General features: G+C 30.9%; 1 protein-coding gene across 1 annotated transcript; it reads left to right on the plus strand.

Moving 5' to 3' along the window:
• The first annotated feature begins 4,787 nt into the window (after nt 1-4,787).
• Nucleotides 4,788-6,020, plus strand: LOC125826639 (zinc finger protein ZAT1-like). Its single transcript, XM_049505995.1, has one exon. It carries the CDS (start codon nt 4,788-4,790, stop codon nt 6,018-6,020), a length of 1,233 nt encoding a protein of 410 aa, XP_049361952.1.
• Nucleotides 6,021-17,382: the final 11,362 nt, after the last annotated feature.

Raw genomic sequence — 17,382 nt, forward strand, 5'->3', positions numbered from 1 at the left:
AAGGATAGTTCGCCCACAAATGGACAAACTATAGTTCCTTTCATTTCTTCTCACGTGAATATATATATCTCTTTCTTCCTCACGTGTTCAAAAAGTGTTTGTTCATTGCCGAACTGCTTTTAGATTATATATATAGTACTAATTAATCATAGCTTCAACACTAGGATTAATATACCAACAAAGAAAATTCAATTTTTCGTTTTCCCTTACCAGAATTCTTAATGGTACCTTATCTGTGGAAATGTTCTAATCATGATTTTTTTATTTTTCGAAATTCAAGCTCAAAATATCTTATTAACTAAAGGTGAATGGATTATATCCATTGCCATCTCCGGTGGGGATTTAGCTCCCCTCCATTACCCCTTCCCTCCATTTCCTCAAGTGGAGGGGAGCCGGATCCCATCTTTGGTGGTGCATAACGGTATATGTGGATATCAATGACACATATCACATTTAAAATTGTAAATATCATAAATTAGTCATTAATGTGGATAAATTTTGTTACAAGAGTTGTAGTGAATGACATGATGAAAATAGCATGGCTTACATTTCGACTTTTTATAGCCATATCTGAAAAAGTTAATTACATTATAATGGATTATATATTTGTATATACACACTAGCAAAAGTTGTTTTTTTACCATAAATATTCGCATCAGATCCAACTTGCATGCAATATTAACTAAATTATCGAATAGTTATTAGTTACTACCTCCTATCACTAGAAAAATCGGATAACTCTAAACATAAACAAATGATAAATGAAAAAATCACCCTTGATTTTTTTCGTTTCTATTAAAATTAAACCTCGATTTACCTTATTTTCGCTTATTTCATTTATCAATAGGTCATAGTGTTAACTGCATATCATAAGTATTTTTTCCGAGCCTCCAAACTATAGCAATTATCATACTCATTTTCTTTTTGAATGAAGTATTCTTCAGTTAATTTATAAGATAGGTAATTACTATAATTACTTTAAAATGTTACTTTCTTTTGACTTTTCGAAGAGTTACGTTGTAATTTTCTGTTGGTGTTGATAAAATAGTCCAATAAATTTACAACTTTAGTACAATAATGTGATTTTGTGTGAATTGATTTGACTGAAAAATGCTAACACTATGACCACATGAAGAGTCAGAAATAGTCTCCCAACTAAACCACAAGGCTTAAGTCATTCACGCCCCTTTAAAGTTGTTCGCATATTTCACTTAGACATCTCAACACATCCATTTTCCTATTAGATACTTCAATCTTAAAAAATAAATACCTATCAAATATTTTTCTGACAATGACATGTTACATTTTAATTTAATTATTTTAAATAAATGAAATTTAAATATAAAAAATCTAAATCCAAAAAAAAAGAAAAGAGTTTCAACTAAAAAAAAAGAAAAATCTACTTAAACCACCCCCACCCGACCCGCCGCACCCCCACCCACCCCAAACCTCCCCCTTCTTCTCTTTCCCTAAAAGATATCCCTTGTCCACCATTGTTATTGTTCATCTTGAAAAAAAACTGAGATTTTAACATATACTAAGTATGAATTCACCATTTTTGTTTCTCTTTATGCCGTATTTTTTATTCCTATTTTAAATTGATGCTGTTTTTTTCTTAAAAAAATATGTTCTTCCTTTTTTAATTTTGATTTCGAATTTTGATTCTGCTTTGTTGTGGAGGAAGAAGGGGTGTGGATCGGGGATGGTGGTATATGGTCTCCATTTTTTCTGGTAAAGGAGATGTGGATAGTAGTCTTCGTTTTTTCTGGCAAAAAAATGTGGATGGTAGTTTTCATTTTTTCCGGCGAAAATGACGGCAGAATATAATTCTGAATCTGAAAAATTAATACAATGATAATTGACAAGAAGTTAAAAAAAATAAAATGAAGAGGTGTCCTTCTGTACAACAAAGCTAGGGTTTATCTGCTCCAATAAAATTACTATTAACGGGGATAAAAATATGATAAACAACAGATTAGGGCTTGAAATGTAAGAAATAAAGTGAAGTATGGATTTCTTATTGCCTGCATCGTTGGAATTTTTATCAAATTTAAGTATAAACTTAGAAGAAGTAAATTTGAAAAAAAATGTTGATGGTGGATTGTTATGAAGAAATAGGAGCAGCAGGGGTCGTGCAATTTTGAAGGACAGGAAATTGGAAAAGATTGTTATTTTTTTAAAAAAAAATAATGAGAAAAAAAGGTTGAAAATGTGTTTGATTAAATGATTCACGCGCCAATAAGGCGTGAGTCCCACTCTTTGTGCCACATATGCACAAAGTGTCTAATTGGTTCAAATTCAGAATGGTCAAGGTGTTCGATAGGTACAAGCCCTAGTTAAAGTGTCTAAGTGAATTATGCGGACAACTTTAGGGGGCGGTGTATGACTTAAGCCAAACCACAACTATATCATGAGACTCATAAGATAGGGTGTGTTTGGTATGAAGGAAAGACTTTGTCTTGAAATTAATTAATAAGTGAGTGCTTTACTTATTTTTTGTGTTTGGTAAATAAGAAAAAAAAATATTATTCTAAAAATATTTATATATAATCTAGGAAAACATTATGAAAGGGTGGAGTGGCCAAGTGAGGATCACGGGTGGTAGGGGGTGGGGTGGTAAAGGAGTGGGAGTTACGGACCTACAGGTCGGGTTGATGCTCCTTCTTTCTGTGTGAGACGATAATTGGGCGGGGGGGGGGGGGTCATTGTTTTCGGTATATACTTAATATTATTAGGGAAATCATTGTCCTTATTTTTAATGAATATTTTTTTCTAAATAAAATATATTTCAAAATATTAATTTTGACAAACCAAACATGAAAAAATTTGAATATCCAAAAAGATGTTTTCTCTCTCTATACCATAAACAAAAACTTTTTTATTGTTGTTGTTGTTGGTAATAGTGGTATAAAGTTCAATTTACCAATATAACATGAATTATTTTATCAAGTACCTGCTATTTTCCATCAATACAATTACTACGCGATAATTTTGTCCACCAACATTTAGACAAATAAATAAATACAAAAATAATGCTTTAGAATTTTCGATTCTACAAAAAATTGAATCTTGATATTTTTATTTGCACTCACTTTATTCACCTATAGGCCACATCAAACATATCATAAGTTTTTGTTTCAAGCCTCCAACTAAGTTTACTCATTTAGTTTCTGTATGAATTATCCTCATTTTTGGACAATTAATTATAATTATCTCTAAATGAGTAAAAATGTTTATTTTTTAATTTTTTTTTCTACATGTTTGTACATACATACGTATATAGAGGTCACACTAGTAAAGTAGTCCACTATAACCTTACAAATTTCTTTATAAGTACCATATTACTTAAAATGTGTAAACTTGTGTAAGTAAATTTTGACTGTAAAAATACTAACATGACACAATAACCATACGAATTAGAAATAATCTCTCTACCACACGGGAACAAAATTTTCCACTTGTAACAAACATGTTTTATGTCTAACTCTCATCCACATTCAATTAACATCAACTATAAACTAGGATAACTTCCCTCACTTTGCTACTGTCACTAACTAATAATTATTTATATATACCACTTCTCTTTTAGTACTCTTAGGGGTCGTTTGGTACAAATATTGATAACGCAGGGATTAGTAATGTAGGGATTAGTAATGCAGGGATTAGTAATGCAGGGATTAGTAGTGCAGGGATTATTTTTTGTCAAGCGTTTGGTTCATTGATTCTCACTTAATCTTGTGTTTGATTTAAAACTCTACAAAAAAAATCTTTCCTATTATATCCTTGTGTTATTATGAGATTGTTTATTTCATGTAATTGAGTCAAGGTAGATAATCGGACCATAACACTACAATAATTTTTTTTTAGAGAATAACAACAAAGAAAAAGTGTGTTATATAAATTGAAACAATTTTTTTTCTTTTTTGTGCATAATTAATAACAAGAATTTAATACTATGCAACAGTTGAATAAAATTCATAGTAAAATAAAAATGCTAAATCTTTATTTATTTATTTTTACAAATTTTAACCTGTATAATTATTGTATATGGCAACCGGATGTTGACAAAAAAGTTTAAACTTATCAAAAATGAAGATCTAAAAATATACTTATACAATTTTATACCAAAACCCGGATAATAATTAATCAAAATTGTTGTGGGACAATATTATTTTTTTTAGGATTTTCTATTTCATTTAACTAGTTACGTTAAACATATGCATACATATACATACATATACATATATATATATATATATATATATATATAAATTGAGGTATGACGTACCACTTTTTTTTGTTGGTAAAGTATATCTTAAACTTAACATAGATTTAAGACTACTTATATTGTTCAATAGTTAAAGCTTATTAAAAAAAAAAATTCCAAGTGATTAATCGACGAACTACATTGAATAAAAAAAAAGGAGAAAAAAATATTAATGAAATCATTAAATTACACTAAACGGATTTGGAGAATTAAAAAGAACATTTATAATTATTTCAATATAAATAAAAAGAAAATTAAATTATAAAAGAAATTTAGGAAAATAAATAAAGGGATAATTTTGTCATTTAGGGGTCTTATCCAAGGTTTAACAAACCTTGGATTAGTTATCCCTCCATTTACTAGGGATAAAATAAGACCATATATAAGGTATAAGCAATCCATGGATTAAATAAAATAATGCAACCAAACAATGTATTAGATGGATTAAATTTTAATCCATGGACTATTCTATTTAATACCTCCTACCAAACGAGTCCTTAGTGCAAAATGAGTGAAAGTAATGGTGGATAATAATAATAGCCAAAAAAAGGAACCATCAAGTCATGTTGTATTACTCAATTGTAGAGTATGTAAGAGGGGATTTAATAGTGCTGGGGCACTAGGTGGGCACATGAGATCTCATGGAGCAGTAGGGGATAGTAGTAGTAATAGAAACTATGGAGAAGAAATTAGTGAACAAAATTATATGATGAATAATTTTAGAAGGGAAAAATTGGAGGGTCAAAAACACTCGTATAATCTACGTACTAATTCAAATCGATTAATGTTAGAGAATAATCGATCAACAAGTGATCATGATCATATAGATGTTGAGAAATCGGAGTATTATTATTATGGTCATGATGTTAAGGAGAAACAACATTGTTCAAGAGAAGAAGAAGAAGATCTCGCGAATTGTTTAGTTATGTTATCGAACAAATCTTATGATTTGTCCGATAACAATAACAAGGAGGCTAGAAACAAGGCTAAAGAAGTGGAAAAGGGAATGTTTCAATGTAAAGGATGTAAGAAATTTTTTAATTCTCACCAAGCTTTAGGGGGACATAGAGCGAGTCACAAGAAAGTTAAAGGGTGTTATGCTGTAAAACTCGATGACAACATTAAAGATGATGAAAACAATAACAACGATGATGATAATGCCATTGATTATGAAGACTCAATGATCTCTCCTAGTGATTTAATTTTGCATCAAGAATTTAACGATTTTCAATCTCAATCTCCAACATCATCAAGCTCATTTTCAAGAAAAAGATCAAGGGTTCATCAATGCTCGATTTGCCATAGAGTCTTTTCATCTGGACAAGCCTTGGGCGGACACAAAAGGTGTCACTGGCTAACATCGAGTTTGCCAGAGACTACCTTTATACCTACTTTTCAAGAAATCCAATATCACAACCAAGAACAAGCACTATACAACAAGCCTTTATTTATCAACTCTCATCAACCACTAGATTTAAATTTTCCAGCACAACTAGGCAATCCAATTGAAGTTGGCTTGAAACTATACAATAATCCATTTGAACAGGAAGTCCCAAGAAGCCAACTCCAGCTATGGAAAGACGATACTAATCAAAATCAAAATCACAACTACAAAGATTCTTTGAGTAGGGATGAAGATCGAAAAGCCAAAGAAGCAAAATTGAGTAACCTTAAAGATGTGAATTTGGATAAATGCTCTTCTTGGTTACAAGTAGGAATTGGTTCAACTCCTGATATTTTAGCAACTCTATAAGGATAGTAATGAAATGATAATCAAATATTATATCTTTCGTTCCAATTAATATAAAAAAAGTTATGAGATGTTACAATGTTTAAATATTTTCAATAATACTAAATAGTAAGTGATTTTTTCATATTTTTATTTTGCTCAGTTATGTCTGAACTCTCCTTCATTGCCAAATTTCCCAAATCATCAAACCTTCATTGGTAATTTAAATGACCAGAAAAAAACTTATAAAAACAACGCCCAATTACTCATCAGAGTTGTGCAATATCAAAGAGAAATTTATGCACTAAGATCATTTCGATTTCTATGGCGTTTATGTTCTCATACTTGTTCTTTTATGACATGACTAGAAGCAAGAAATGGGTAAAAATTAGAGATATGTGGATCAGTTGGTGAACAAAATTTCAAAGAGATTTTATTTACTTTTAAGTTAATGTCAAGCACAAAAATTTCAACTTCATGGAGTGTCACTGCCATAAAAGAGATCGTTAGTGGCAATAATTTCTTTTAGGAATAATATTTATTGTCGTAAAAATATTTAACGTCATTGCATTTAAAGTGTCTAAAAATTTTAGTGACATTTATTTATAGTGTTGATTTTTATAGCGCAAATCACATAAATCTCACTAGTTTAGGTTTTAAATACTAAGATTCCCAATAGTTTCAAATATTACTTCCTCTATCATATTTCATTCTTAGAATACATGATTCTGAATCCATGAGATACATGTATCTGCAGAATTTTAAAATTGAAATATAAAATTTATTTATTTAAAGTACTTGGTTGTAACTGATTTCCTTAATTAGAGGAGTAATTGAGGATTTTCAAAATATATAGATAATTAATTTTATTTTATTATTCTTTGAAATAGTAAATTCATTAATATTATTAATATAACATAAAAACATGTATATCTTGGTAAATTTATGTCACGCCCCAAACTCAAGGGGCGCAACTGACTCCTAAAGCCAAAACTCAGGCCCGAGCCGACCCTACTGAACCATTTGCTACTAGCGCATGGCAGTCACCTGCAATTAAGAAAACAAACAAGTATATCTCGGCTTAAAACTAAGCACTCGGCCGGCAAGGCCCCTGTCAACAGATCTACAAAAGAACCAGCTACTCCCAAGAGTTCATATAAAGAAATATCCAACTAGCACAGAAGTCCTGATTGGGCCGTCAAGGCCACCATGATATCTATACCAAAACTAAAAACAGGTAAATATCAGTACAATACATCAAACAGCTCACAAGCTTCAGCAAACCAACAACGTAGGCCAACATGGCCATAACGTAGCTATAAACCCCACACACTAGTCTGCAAGCCTCTAAGAGTAGTAAATATTGGTAGGACAGGGCCCCAGCCTACCCATGAGAATATATACAACAAAAGGTAACAAACCTCCCAACTCTGGCAGCTCCGGAGGAAAGGGGCTGACCAATTGGATAAAAGTCAATCCTGCTGATATGGAGGTCTACTCGGTCATCTGTCAGGACCTGCATGCATGAATGCAGCGCCCCCAAGGCAATGGGGCGTCAGTACAAAATAATGTACAGAGTATGAAAGGCAATAGACTATGATGAGATATCCTGATATACTGGAATAGTCTGATAAATAAATTAAGGATAAGATAATTGTACTGACCTGCTTCTAAATCTAAATATATCAAAAATAATAAAACAACAACCTAACCAAGCCCCCATAAGCTCGGTAGGTACAAACAGCACACAAGACCACCTACTCAGGCCCCTATAAGCCCGGAAGGTGCCAATCAACTTGTATACCCCTATCGGTAGTCCCTTAGCCCCGCAGGCAATCACATAGCCCTCTTAGGCATCAACATATCTTATAAACAACTCATAGCCCTCTTAGGCAACAACATGGCCCTGTAGGAAGCACATAACCCTCTTAGGCGTCAATATATATCCCTGTAGGCAACTCATAGCCCTTCTAGGCATCAATATAGCCCCGTAGGCAACACATAGCCCTTTTAGGCATTCATATAGCCCTGTAGGCAGAACATAACCCTGGTAGGCATAGATCACATTCCTGCAGCTAACAACAATAGCCCAAAGGCAACAATAACAATCCAACAGCTAAAAGTGAGCAATTTAGTGATAGGCAACCTATACAAATAGCCTCTAAGTCGTGTCCAACATACGAATGTTACTACTGAATAAGAATCTCGATAAGAGAGGATTATACGCACTCGAGCAGCCAACAATCAACAATAATAGCTATAAGTATAACAACGATAACAACTCAATTACATTGCTCCTAAGCTTTAAGGAAACATGCCATAGGAAGAGAATAGCCTTAACATACCTTTTTCGCTAAATTCACGTGGCCTAAAGACTTTAACTCATAACTCCCTCGATACTACAACAAGGTAGGACCATAATCAACACATAAAATAAAAGATACCATGACAATACAATAAAAGATATGTATTTCCGTCGCAAATTGCTATTTGCTGCTTATAAAAGCTAGAGTCGATGAAAGAAGGGTCTTACCTCGATCTTAGGTTCGTAATTCACCTCAAAACCTTCAAATATATTCAAACCCCTGCTGTCCCAACTCTAAAATGTGATATGCTACGCAATCGATAAAACAAATTATACCACGATGATGAGCCCAACGCGTAGAACAACTTTCGTCAAGGACTTACGTCGAGAAAATCTATATTTCACTTGATCCTAAAAATGGGTTTCTATGTTTTCTCTGTATATTTAGCTTAAAATGAAGTAAAAACTCGAAGAAGAAGATATATACACTTTCCACCGACCTAGGGCCCCACCTCACGTGCCTGCTTGCGCAGTCCCACGAAAATGCGAATATCTCTCTATTCTGAAGTCGTATGAATGAACGGTTTGATGCGTTGGAAACTAGACTCGTAGACCTTCGATTCAATAGTTTGTGGGCCCCATAACTCTTTATAGATTGGGAGAAAACCTCCAAAACATTTGACCCAAATTTCAGAGAAATCTTTAAGAAGGAAATTACGATAACTTCCGCCAACTTTTATTTTGCCACTTACCTAACTTGAGATGCAACACTTGAACACTTAAAATAGGACATACCACGTCATTCTTAATTTATTACTCACCCTCCTTGTCTTTCCACGAATATACGAGTTAATTTAGACGTTTTGAAAATTCAGGGTGTTACAATTTAATTTGATTAATTTCAAAATAATTACTCTTAAAGTAATAAATTCATTAATTTGATGTATCTATATTATCAATATATGATGTATCTATCAAATTAAACACTTAGATACATGAGTTGTCATACAAGTACATTCATATGTATCATAGAAGTATCTAGCATTAATTTCATGTATTTGTTATACGTATCAAGTATTAATTTTATGTATCAATTTATATATATATAATATTATTTTCATGTATCTTTTATATGTATCTAGTATTAATTTGATGTATCAAGTATCATTGCACATGTTATATCCAAAAACATGTATCTCGAATAAATAGTAAGCATATACATCTTGTGTATCTAAATATGGAATATACAAAAAGAAGAAGCATATACATCTAATTATGTGTATCTAAATTTCATATGTTATATCCAAAAACATGTATCTCGAATACATAATAAGCATATACATTTAATTATGTGTATCTATATATGAAATGTAGCTGAAACACATGAATTTAGGAACAAATCACGACTGTAGAGTATCTGTCGTATCATTAATATCACTGTGTTGTTAAAAATCATGTATTCCAAATTTAATGGTGGATACATATACTTGTTCAGATACCCCATATTTACTAAAAATACAACTCGGATCTTAATTAAGATTACTACTTATTGGATACACATGTTTCAAGGACTATGTCAAAGTAATATTGGTACTACCACATCCATATCACAGTAACCAAAGAAAGTCTTAGAAAAACACCAGCAAACAAAAACTCTCTACAATTCCCTTTGATCCTTTTGCGTTGTGGCATCACATAATCAAAACTAAGATCCATTTCTTTCGGAGACAAACAATCAAGACCCACTCTGAATTGAAAGTTTTCTCTATATAGCAGTTACTTTGATTTGATCTCGTTATAAATGAACAATACAAAATAATATTTGAGTTCGGGAGACTTTGTTGGCCATGGTGATGATATCTTGAGAAGAAGAGAGTAGATTAGCTATTGTTGAAATGAAATTGTACGGTGAAATTCTTGAATTAGAAAGGAGGAGACACAATTGAGTGATAAATATGGAAGGGGAGAATTAAGAGATAGTGGTTGATTTAGAGTGAAAGAGTTAATTAAGCAGATAATTATTCAATCCTATTTTTAAGGGATATGGATATCTAATTGTATCTTCAAATAATATATTAATATATGATATAAAATACTAAAAGTGATAATATATATAATTGTTTGAAAGTAAAGATAATATTAGTATATATAGTAGTGATGTATGTCTGATAAGGTAGTTTATATACCCATATTTATTATTGTCTCTAAATATACTATAACAAAAATTATACTATATATTGCCATTAAATAATTATAGCAATATTCTTTATTTATTGTTGCGTGGGCTTGATACTTGTCTAGAACCTCACGGTGCATATGAATGCATAACAATTTTTTCCTTAGATATGTATAAAACAATGAGCAATTTTTACTTCTTTTAAAAAACACAAATATTTTAGAACTTTGAATTAATTAACTCAAATGTTGAAATTAATAAATAAAGTTTTTCCAGTAACATCCAAGGCAATGTATTGTAAACACATGACTAATATCTTATTAACTAGAATTAATTCTTAGTTTTTATATTATTGAAAGCTTTATTTTATTTAAAAATATTACACTAGAAACAACAAATATGTGAAAATAAAAAAGACAACTCTAAATTATTGTTCTTTTTTATGTATTTAAATATATTTAAAAATTCTTATTAAAATTTTATTATAAGCCATTAATTTTATTCTTTTTGATCTCGTGAAGCATCAAGATGTTTGTCAGCCCCAATAGTAGCGAGAAAAAATAACCAATGATCATTGTTGATTTAACCTAGCGAAAAAATAACCCAAGGGTCCCACCAACATCGTACGGTGCGCCCAATATGATATACCAATGATTTCCCAAAATAATCCTTTATTTTTCCACTAAAATTTAGCCAAATTTATCTTTTTTTAAAAGAAGATTGTACGCAGAATATACGCAGAAACTTGATTACATTGAATCCATACAAAGTTCCAAGAAAAAATAGAGATGTAAATCCCTATTCAACAAAGTAAAAACAGAAGTAAAACCTTATACTAAATCCATCATAAATTTAGTTTTAACAGAAGTAAAACTCTTATACTAAATACATCCGAAATTTGGTTTTTGTCTATTCTTGACTTCTTGTGACATAAAAGATAATATTTTTATATAAAAATAAAATTGAATTACTTAATTACAATTACGTCAAATCTAAATAACAAATTTTATTAATGTTGAAAATTACTATTGGTAAGATAAGGTCTAACTTTATTATCTCTGTTGATTTTTAAAAAAATTATATTATTAATAAAAGGCCACTAGACACTATGTAGTGGTATAAATTTTTAAAAAAACTATCAACCTAATAATGAACATAGTAATATTAACATATAATTGTAATGCATGAATATAGTACTCCTATTATCATTTAACTGTAATGCTCATGGTTAACTTACTGTCTAACACAAATTACTACTTCACAGAAAATATTTCTCAAAGAAGCTAATTTTAGAAGATTGACTAAATCGGTTATAATTTATAAATTTATAACTTTGATGTAATAACATTTTGTGTTTGGATTAGACACACGTCAGAGGTTCCAAACCTTAACATAGTAAAGTGGGCTCATTAACAAATAAGTCATGAACTAGCTAGCTGGCCCTTGATGATTCTTGACTAAAAAGCTACAGACTTGATGTATTGAGGTTACTTTATTTTGGTCCTTAATATATTTTAGGTGATTGAAATAGTCCTTCATGTATAACAAAATGTGTTCAATTTAATCTTTTACCCTAAACTTAACAATTTATTCCCAAAAACTGTTAACTATAACTGTGGGGCCCACATAACTTACAAAATCCACCATTTTTACCATCTTTATTAGCTCAAAGAAAGGGTTTCACGAATTCTAACACCATTTTCTCTAATATCTAACCAGATAATTATTGTAAAAAGGTTGAATGAAATGGATCATCAAGAATTTCATTTGTCGGTAGAACGTAACCAAGATAGAAAATTAAGTTAATTGTATAATCTAGGAATTGAATGGTATAATATTTGCATTTACGTTGTTCTTGGTACTTTCTATATACATGATTGCTTTTGTTAATCTATTGATATTTCTTTCCTTTGGTTATAATCCTCTTTTGTTTATTGTTTATTTTAAATTTTTTTTTGTCTGGAGTGATTAATTCTCCAGAAAGGTCAACATGTGGGATGGTGGAGATTTTTGGTGTGTAATCTAGAACAAGTTTTACTTTGTGTATTGGGGTTCTTGAATTTCATGTTATTGGAGCTATTGCTGTGAATTTTTGGTATTGTTCTTGTTTGGTTGTTGATAAGTGGGTTTTACTAGATTTATTTTTTGGTATTTCTGATTGAAGTAGCTATTGTGTATTCATTCCTGATGTGGCTCTGCGATTGATGAACGGGACAAGATTCAGTGTATGAGTTTGGGTTCTTCTTTGTGTGAAGTTATACTATGTTGTGCTGGTTCTGTCTTGTGATTGTAAATGCTAATATGGTTTGTATTTCATTTGTTCTTGATAAAATAGTGTTAGATTTTGAAGTAATAGATTAAGAAGAGAAAAATATTGGATTTGTAAATTATGTGGGTCCACCGTTATATTTAACATTTTTTGGGACAAATTTGTTAAGTTTAGGATAAAGGATCAAATTGAATATATTTTGTCATACATGAAGGACTATTTCAATCGCCTAGAATATATTAAGAACCAAAATAAAGCAACTCCTATACATGAAGGACCATTTTGATCATTTCCTCTAAATATGGTCAGGATATCATCTACTTCATCTGTCCCAATTTATGTGATATTTTTTATTTTTGAGAGTCAAACAATTTAAGTTTGATCGAAAGTTTATTTGTGGAATCTTCAATTTTTTTGAAATGAAATTTATATATTTGTAAACTATGTAAAAAGTATTATAAGTCATAATAATTGACAATTCAAAATAATTAAAAAATATATGAAAAATTTACGGTCAAAAATAGACTTTTTTAAATTTTAAAATTCAAAAAATATCACATAAATTGAGACGAAGAGAATAAATAATTAGACCTGTCATGCTCTTTTTACCTTCCACGTGCATACTCCACGGAAGGAGTAGAGAAAGTTGTTACACTACAACAAGTTCCTTGATTGTCATGTCCTTTTACTCAGGTGGAGCTAGGCGGGAGTTTGCGAATTCGAATAAATTCATTTGTTTTTTTAGTCCCTATATTAATTGTATTAGAAAATTATATATATATATATATTAACTTGTGAACCCCTAACAAAATTGATTAATGACTAAGTGATAAGAAAGGGGCATTGAAACTCTTTCACATGCTAGAGTTGTGGGACGTTCGAACGCCATTATTATCAAAAGTGGGTTCGAATGCCACTATCATCAAAAATTAAGAGAAGCATGCTTTGTAATATTTTTCTTCTGGCTCCGCCTCTACTTGTACTCGTACTCCAAGATGAGATATTAGTTTAACTCTGATTCTTCAAAAATATCAAGAACAAGGATCAACCCATGGCAAAAAATAAGCCATATTTAGAGCTGTTGCATTGAAATACCTTCTTACTAAAGAAAATCACGGACAAGAAGTTTGGTATATACAATATGATTCTCAGCTTCTAGCAGCATCCGTACTAATAACAATTTTCACATAATAATATTCTCCAATTAAGCACGAGAATCAAAGCAAAAAAATAACATATTTTTTTCTTGACCGCAGAAATGGGCTTCAACTCGCTATCAGTAAAGCTAGAATTTTTAGTCGAATTTCTCGCACCAATGTATATAAGAAACAGAAGAATATAACTAGAAGGCGAAATGGTCGAATAGATCCCTATACTTGTCTGAGTTTGTATTATGGACCCTTCTACTTAATTGTTTACCAATTGAACTGTTAAACTCAATAAAACACAATATATCAAACCCCTTTGACCATTAATCAAACTTATGTGGCATTAAGATGGCTAAGTTGGCGAGAGAGTGTGACTACACGCAGATGAATGCAAGTGAACATCATATTTAAACTCAAAATATTAAAATAATAATAATAATAATAATAATAATAATAATAAATTTTAAAAAGATAAAATAAATTTTAAAAAAACCCTCTTCTTCCCTCAACTCCACCCATTTTTTCACTGCCATCCCCATCCCTGCCCCCAACGACTTTTTCTTTCTTCTCCACACCTATGGTCATCTTCTTTAACGGATATTTGGCATTTGTTATCAGTGGAGGGAGAGAGTGGCATTGGTTGATTTTATGGCAATGCTCGCTGGAGTCCATTGATTTGCAGTGGAGTGAGAGAGAAAGGCGACGTTGTTACCTTTTTCGCTAGAACAGGAGGTGACGAGGGTGTTTGTTGATAGACGGAGAGGAGAGGTTGTCCTTGATGATTCGCAGGGGGTCACTGGTGGTGTGGCAGCTTAGGGTTGCTGATTTTGTGGTGGTTGGAGAAGAGGAAAGGAAAATAGTGAGGGTTTGCAATGGAGATGTAGACGATGAAGGAGAAAGTACAGGTCTCGCCGGCGAGAGGAGCGGTGGTGCAGCGACTTTCGCCGGTGAATTTTGGATGTTACATGGTTGCAACCGGAGAGGGGGCGTGGAGTCCCAATTTTTTCTTAAAGAATCAATTTAAAATTTATTAATTTATCTTTTATTTAATAAAATTTTGATTACTAATTTTTAAAAATAATTAATGAAGATAATTATGATATGTTATTAATTTATGTGACATAGATATGACATGTCATCTATTTAAGGGCGACTGAACTACACACATGGTAGGAAGGGTTTAAAAATCTTCTTTTCATTTAGTGTAAGGGTTCAGTTGATAAAATATTAAGTAAAATAATTCATAATACAAACGCATACAAGTATAAGGGTTCAACAAACCTTTTTGCCTAACTAGAAGGACTTGACAACTTTTTAATACTAAGTGACAGAACTTGCGGTGAATAAGAGACTCAGAAGAATTATAGCAACTCTTGTCAGGATCGTTGTTGAATTAATGTTATTGTATTCGGAGTTGCTAAAACTCTTAATAACATTTATATAGAGTGTCATCAGTTCTAAATATCTATATTTATTATCGTCTCTAAAAATAATATAGCAAAAATTATACTATTACCATTAAATAATTACTGCAAAATTCCTTATTTGTTGTAGTATGGACTCAGTGGCAGAGCAAGGAGTTTCAATAAGGGGGTTCAAAATCTGTAGAATAGACACACGAAGTAGCCGAAGGGGGTTCGACATCTACTATATATACATAAAAAATTATTTTAATCATGTATAAATAATATAATTTTCCACCGAAGGGGTTTCGGATGAACCGCTTGTACTAAGGTTAATGGACTTAATACTTGTCAAGAACCTCACGGTGCATGTGAATGCATAACAAAATTTTATAAAATAATGAACATTTTTTGCATTCTCATTGAAGACGATATGTTGTACTCCCTCTATTTCAAAATAAGTGTTGCTTTAGCTCATTTATTGGCTAATTAGATGTATTCTGGAGAAGAAATAGCTTGGCTAGAAGGAAATTGCTTGACCTTTACGGTGGCTGGTGAAGCATGCATGTTTAAATTATTACACAATGTAGCTGTGTACAACTTTAGTTAACATGTATTCAACATCGACCCAGACCCCACTTTATGAGATTTCACTGAGTACGTTGTTATTGTATTCAACATTGCATAATTAACTTGTGTAACACTGACTTTTTTATGCAATGGAAGACAAAACTATTGTTTCATGGACTTCTAATATCATGGGATTTTCCTTCCAAGCACTTCAACTTTTTGATCATCAGGTAAACATGGAAATTAATCTCAATGAAGTGATAAAGCTAGAAAAGCATTTGTTTAAGATCCCAAAATTGATTTTATTTTTGCTTAAAATAATATTGAAGATGGTAAAAAAAGATACATTTTTTTTTAAAAAAAAAAAAAAACTATCTACTCGTTGCCACAAATATTTTAGAACTTTTGAATTAATTAACTCAAATTCTGAGATTAATAAATAAAGTTTTTACGATAACATCCAAGGTTAATGTATTGCAAACACATGACAAATATCATATTAACTAGAACTAATTCTTAGTTTTATATTATCGAAAGTTTTATTTGTTGACACCCAATTTTAACCGACCTATAACCTTTCGTAGTTGCTATTTGATTAAATATGCATTTTAAAAACCTATTTCTTTTATTATATGTTTAAGTTTATAATTAATTTTATCTAGATATTTATCTACTTTAATATTCATAATTTACAAAATTTATTAAATTTTTGTTATTATTATTATTAAAATACTTATCGGTTGCTTAATTGAAATAATTAATTTACTTTAGATTTAAACATTTATAATATTTAAGTGTTTATTTTGTATGAAAATATTAAATAAGTGTAGTATTTTTATTAATTAAATTGCAATTTATTTAACTTTCCTTTAAATTATTTAAATTATAGTCTTTTCTATCCAATTTATTTAATTCATAGGCATTTTCATATTCAATTTATTTCAATTTCAGCCTCTTCAATTCAATTTTAACCACTTGTTTATTCAATTATAGCTCTATTAGACCAAATTCGATCAAATTCTTTACTGTTGTCCATCCTAATCTAATCAACGCTCCAGATTAAAATCCTCTTTCTTTCCTATTTTAATCCCTAAATAACTCTTAAATCCTAACCTTTCACTTCTACCTCCATTCAAAACAATAGCGCCCGCACACTCCATCCCTCCTCACCGGCCGACGAAGGCAGCACCACTGTTTGACGCGGTCTCCACGTAGGATGATGAAAACATGAAGATCATTTGTGTGTGTAAGACAAGAATTCTAATATAATATACATTGTTAATAGTTTAGCTTGTAATTCAGTGAGTTAAGTTAATACAATCCATGGGTTCTATTTGTGAGTTGTATTTCTAATTAATTATTTGTGAATTGAATATTAAAGTAGATAAATATCTAGATAAAATTAATTATAAACTTAAACATATAACACATGAATCAATAAACAATCACTAGTTACCCGAATCGCTAATAATTCTATGGATCCTAGATCATACCCATGATCCCAAGCACCCAAAA

The sequence above is a fragment of the Solanum verrucosum genome, unplaced genomic scaffold (genome assembly GCF_900185275.1).
Source record: "Solanum verrucosum unplaced genomic scaffold, falcon-dt-bn FXZP01000060.1, whole genome shotgun sequence".
Classification (NCBI taxonomy): Eukaryota; Viridiplantae; Streptophyta; class Magnoliopsida; order Solanales; family Solanaceae; genus Solanum; species Solanum verrucosum.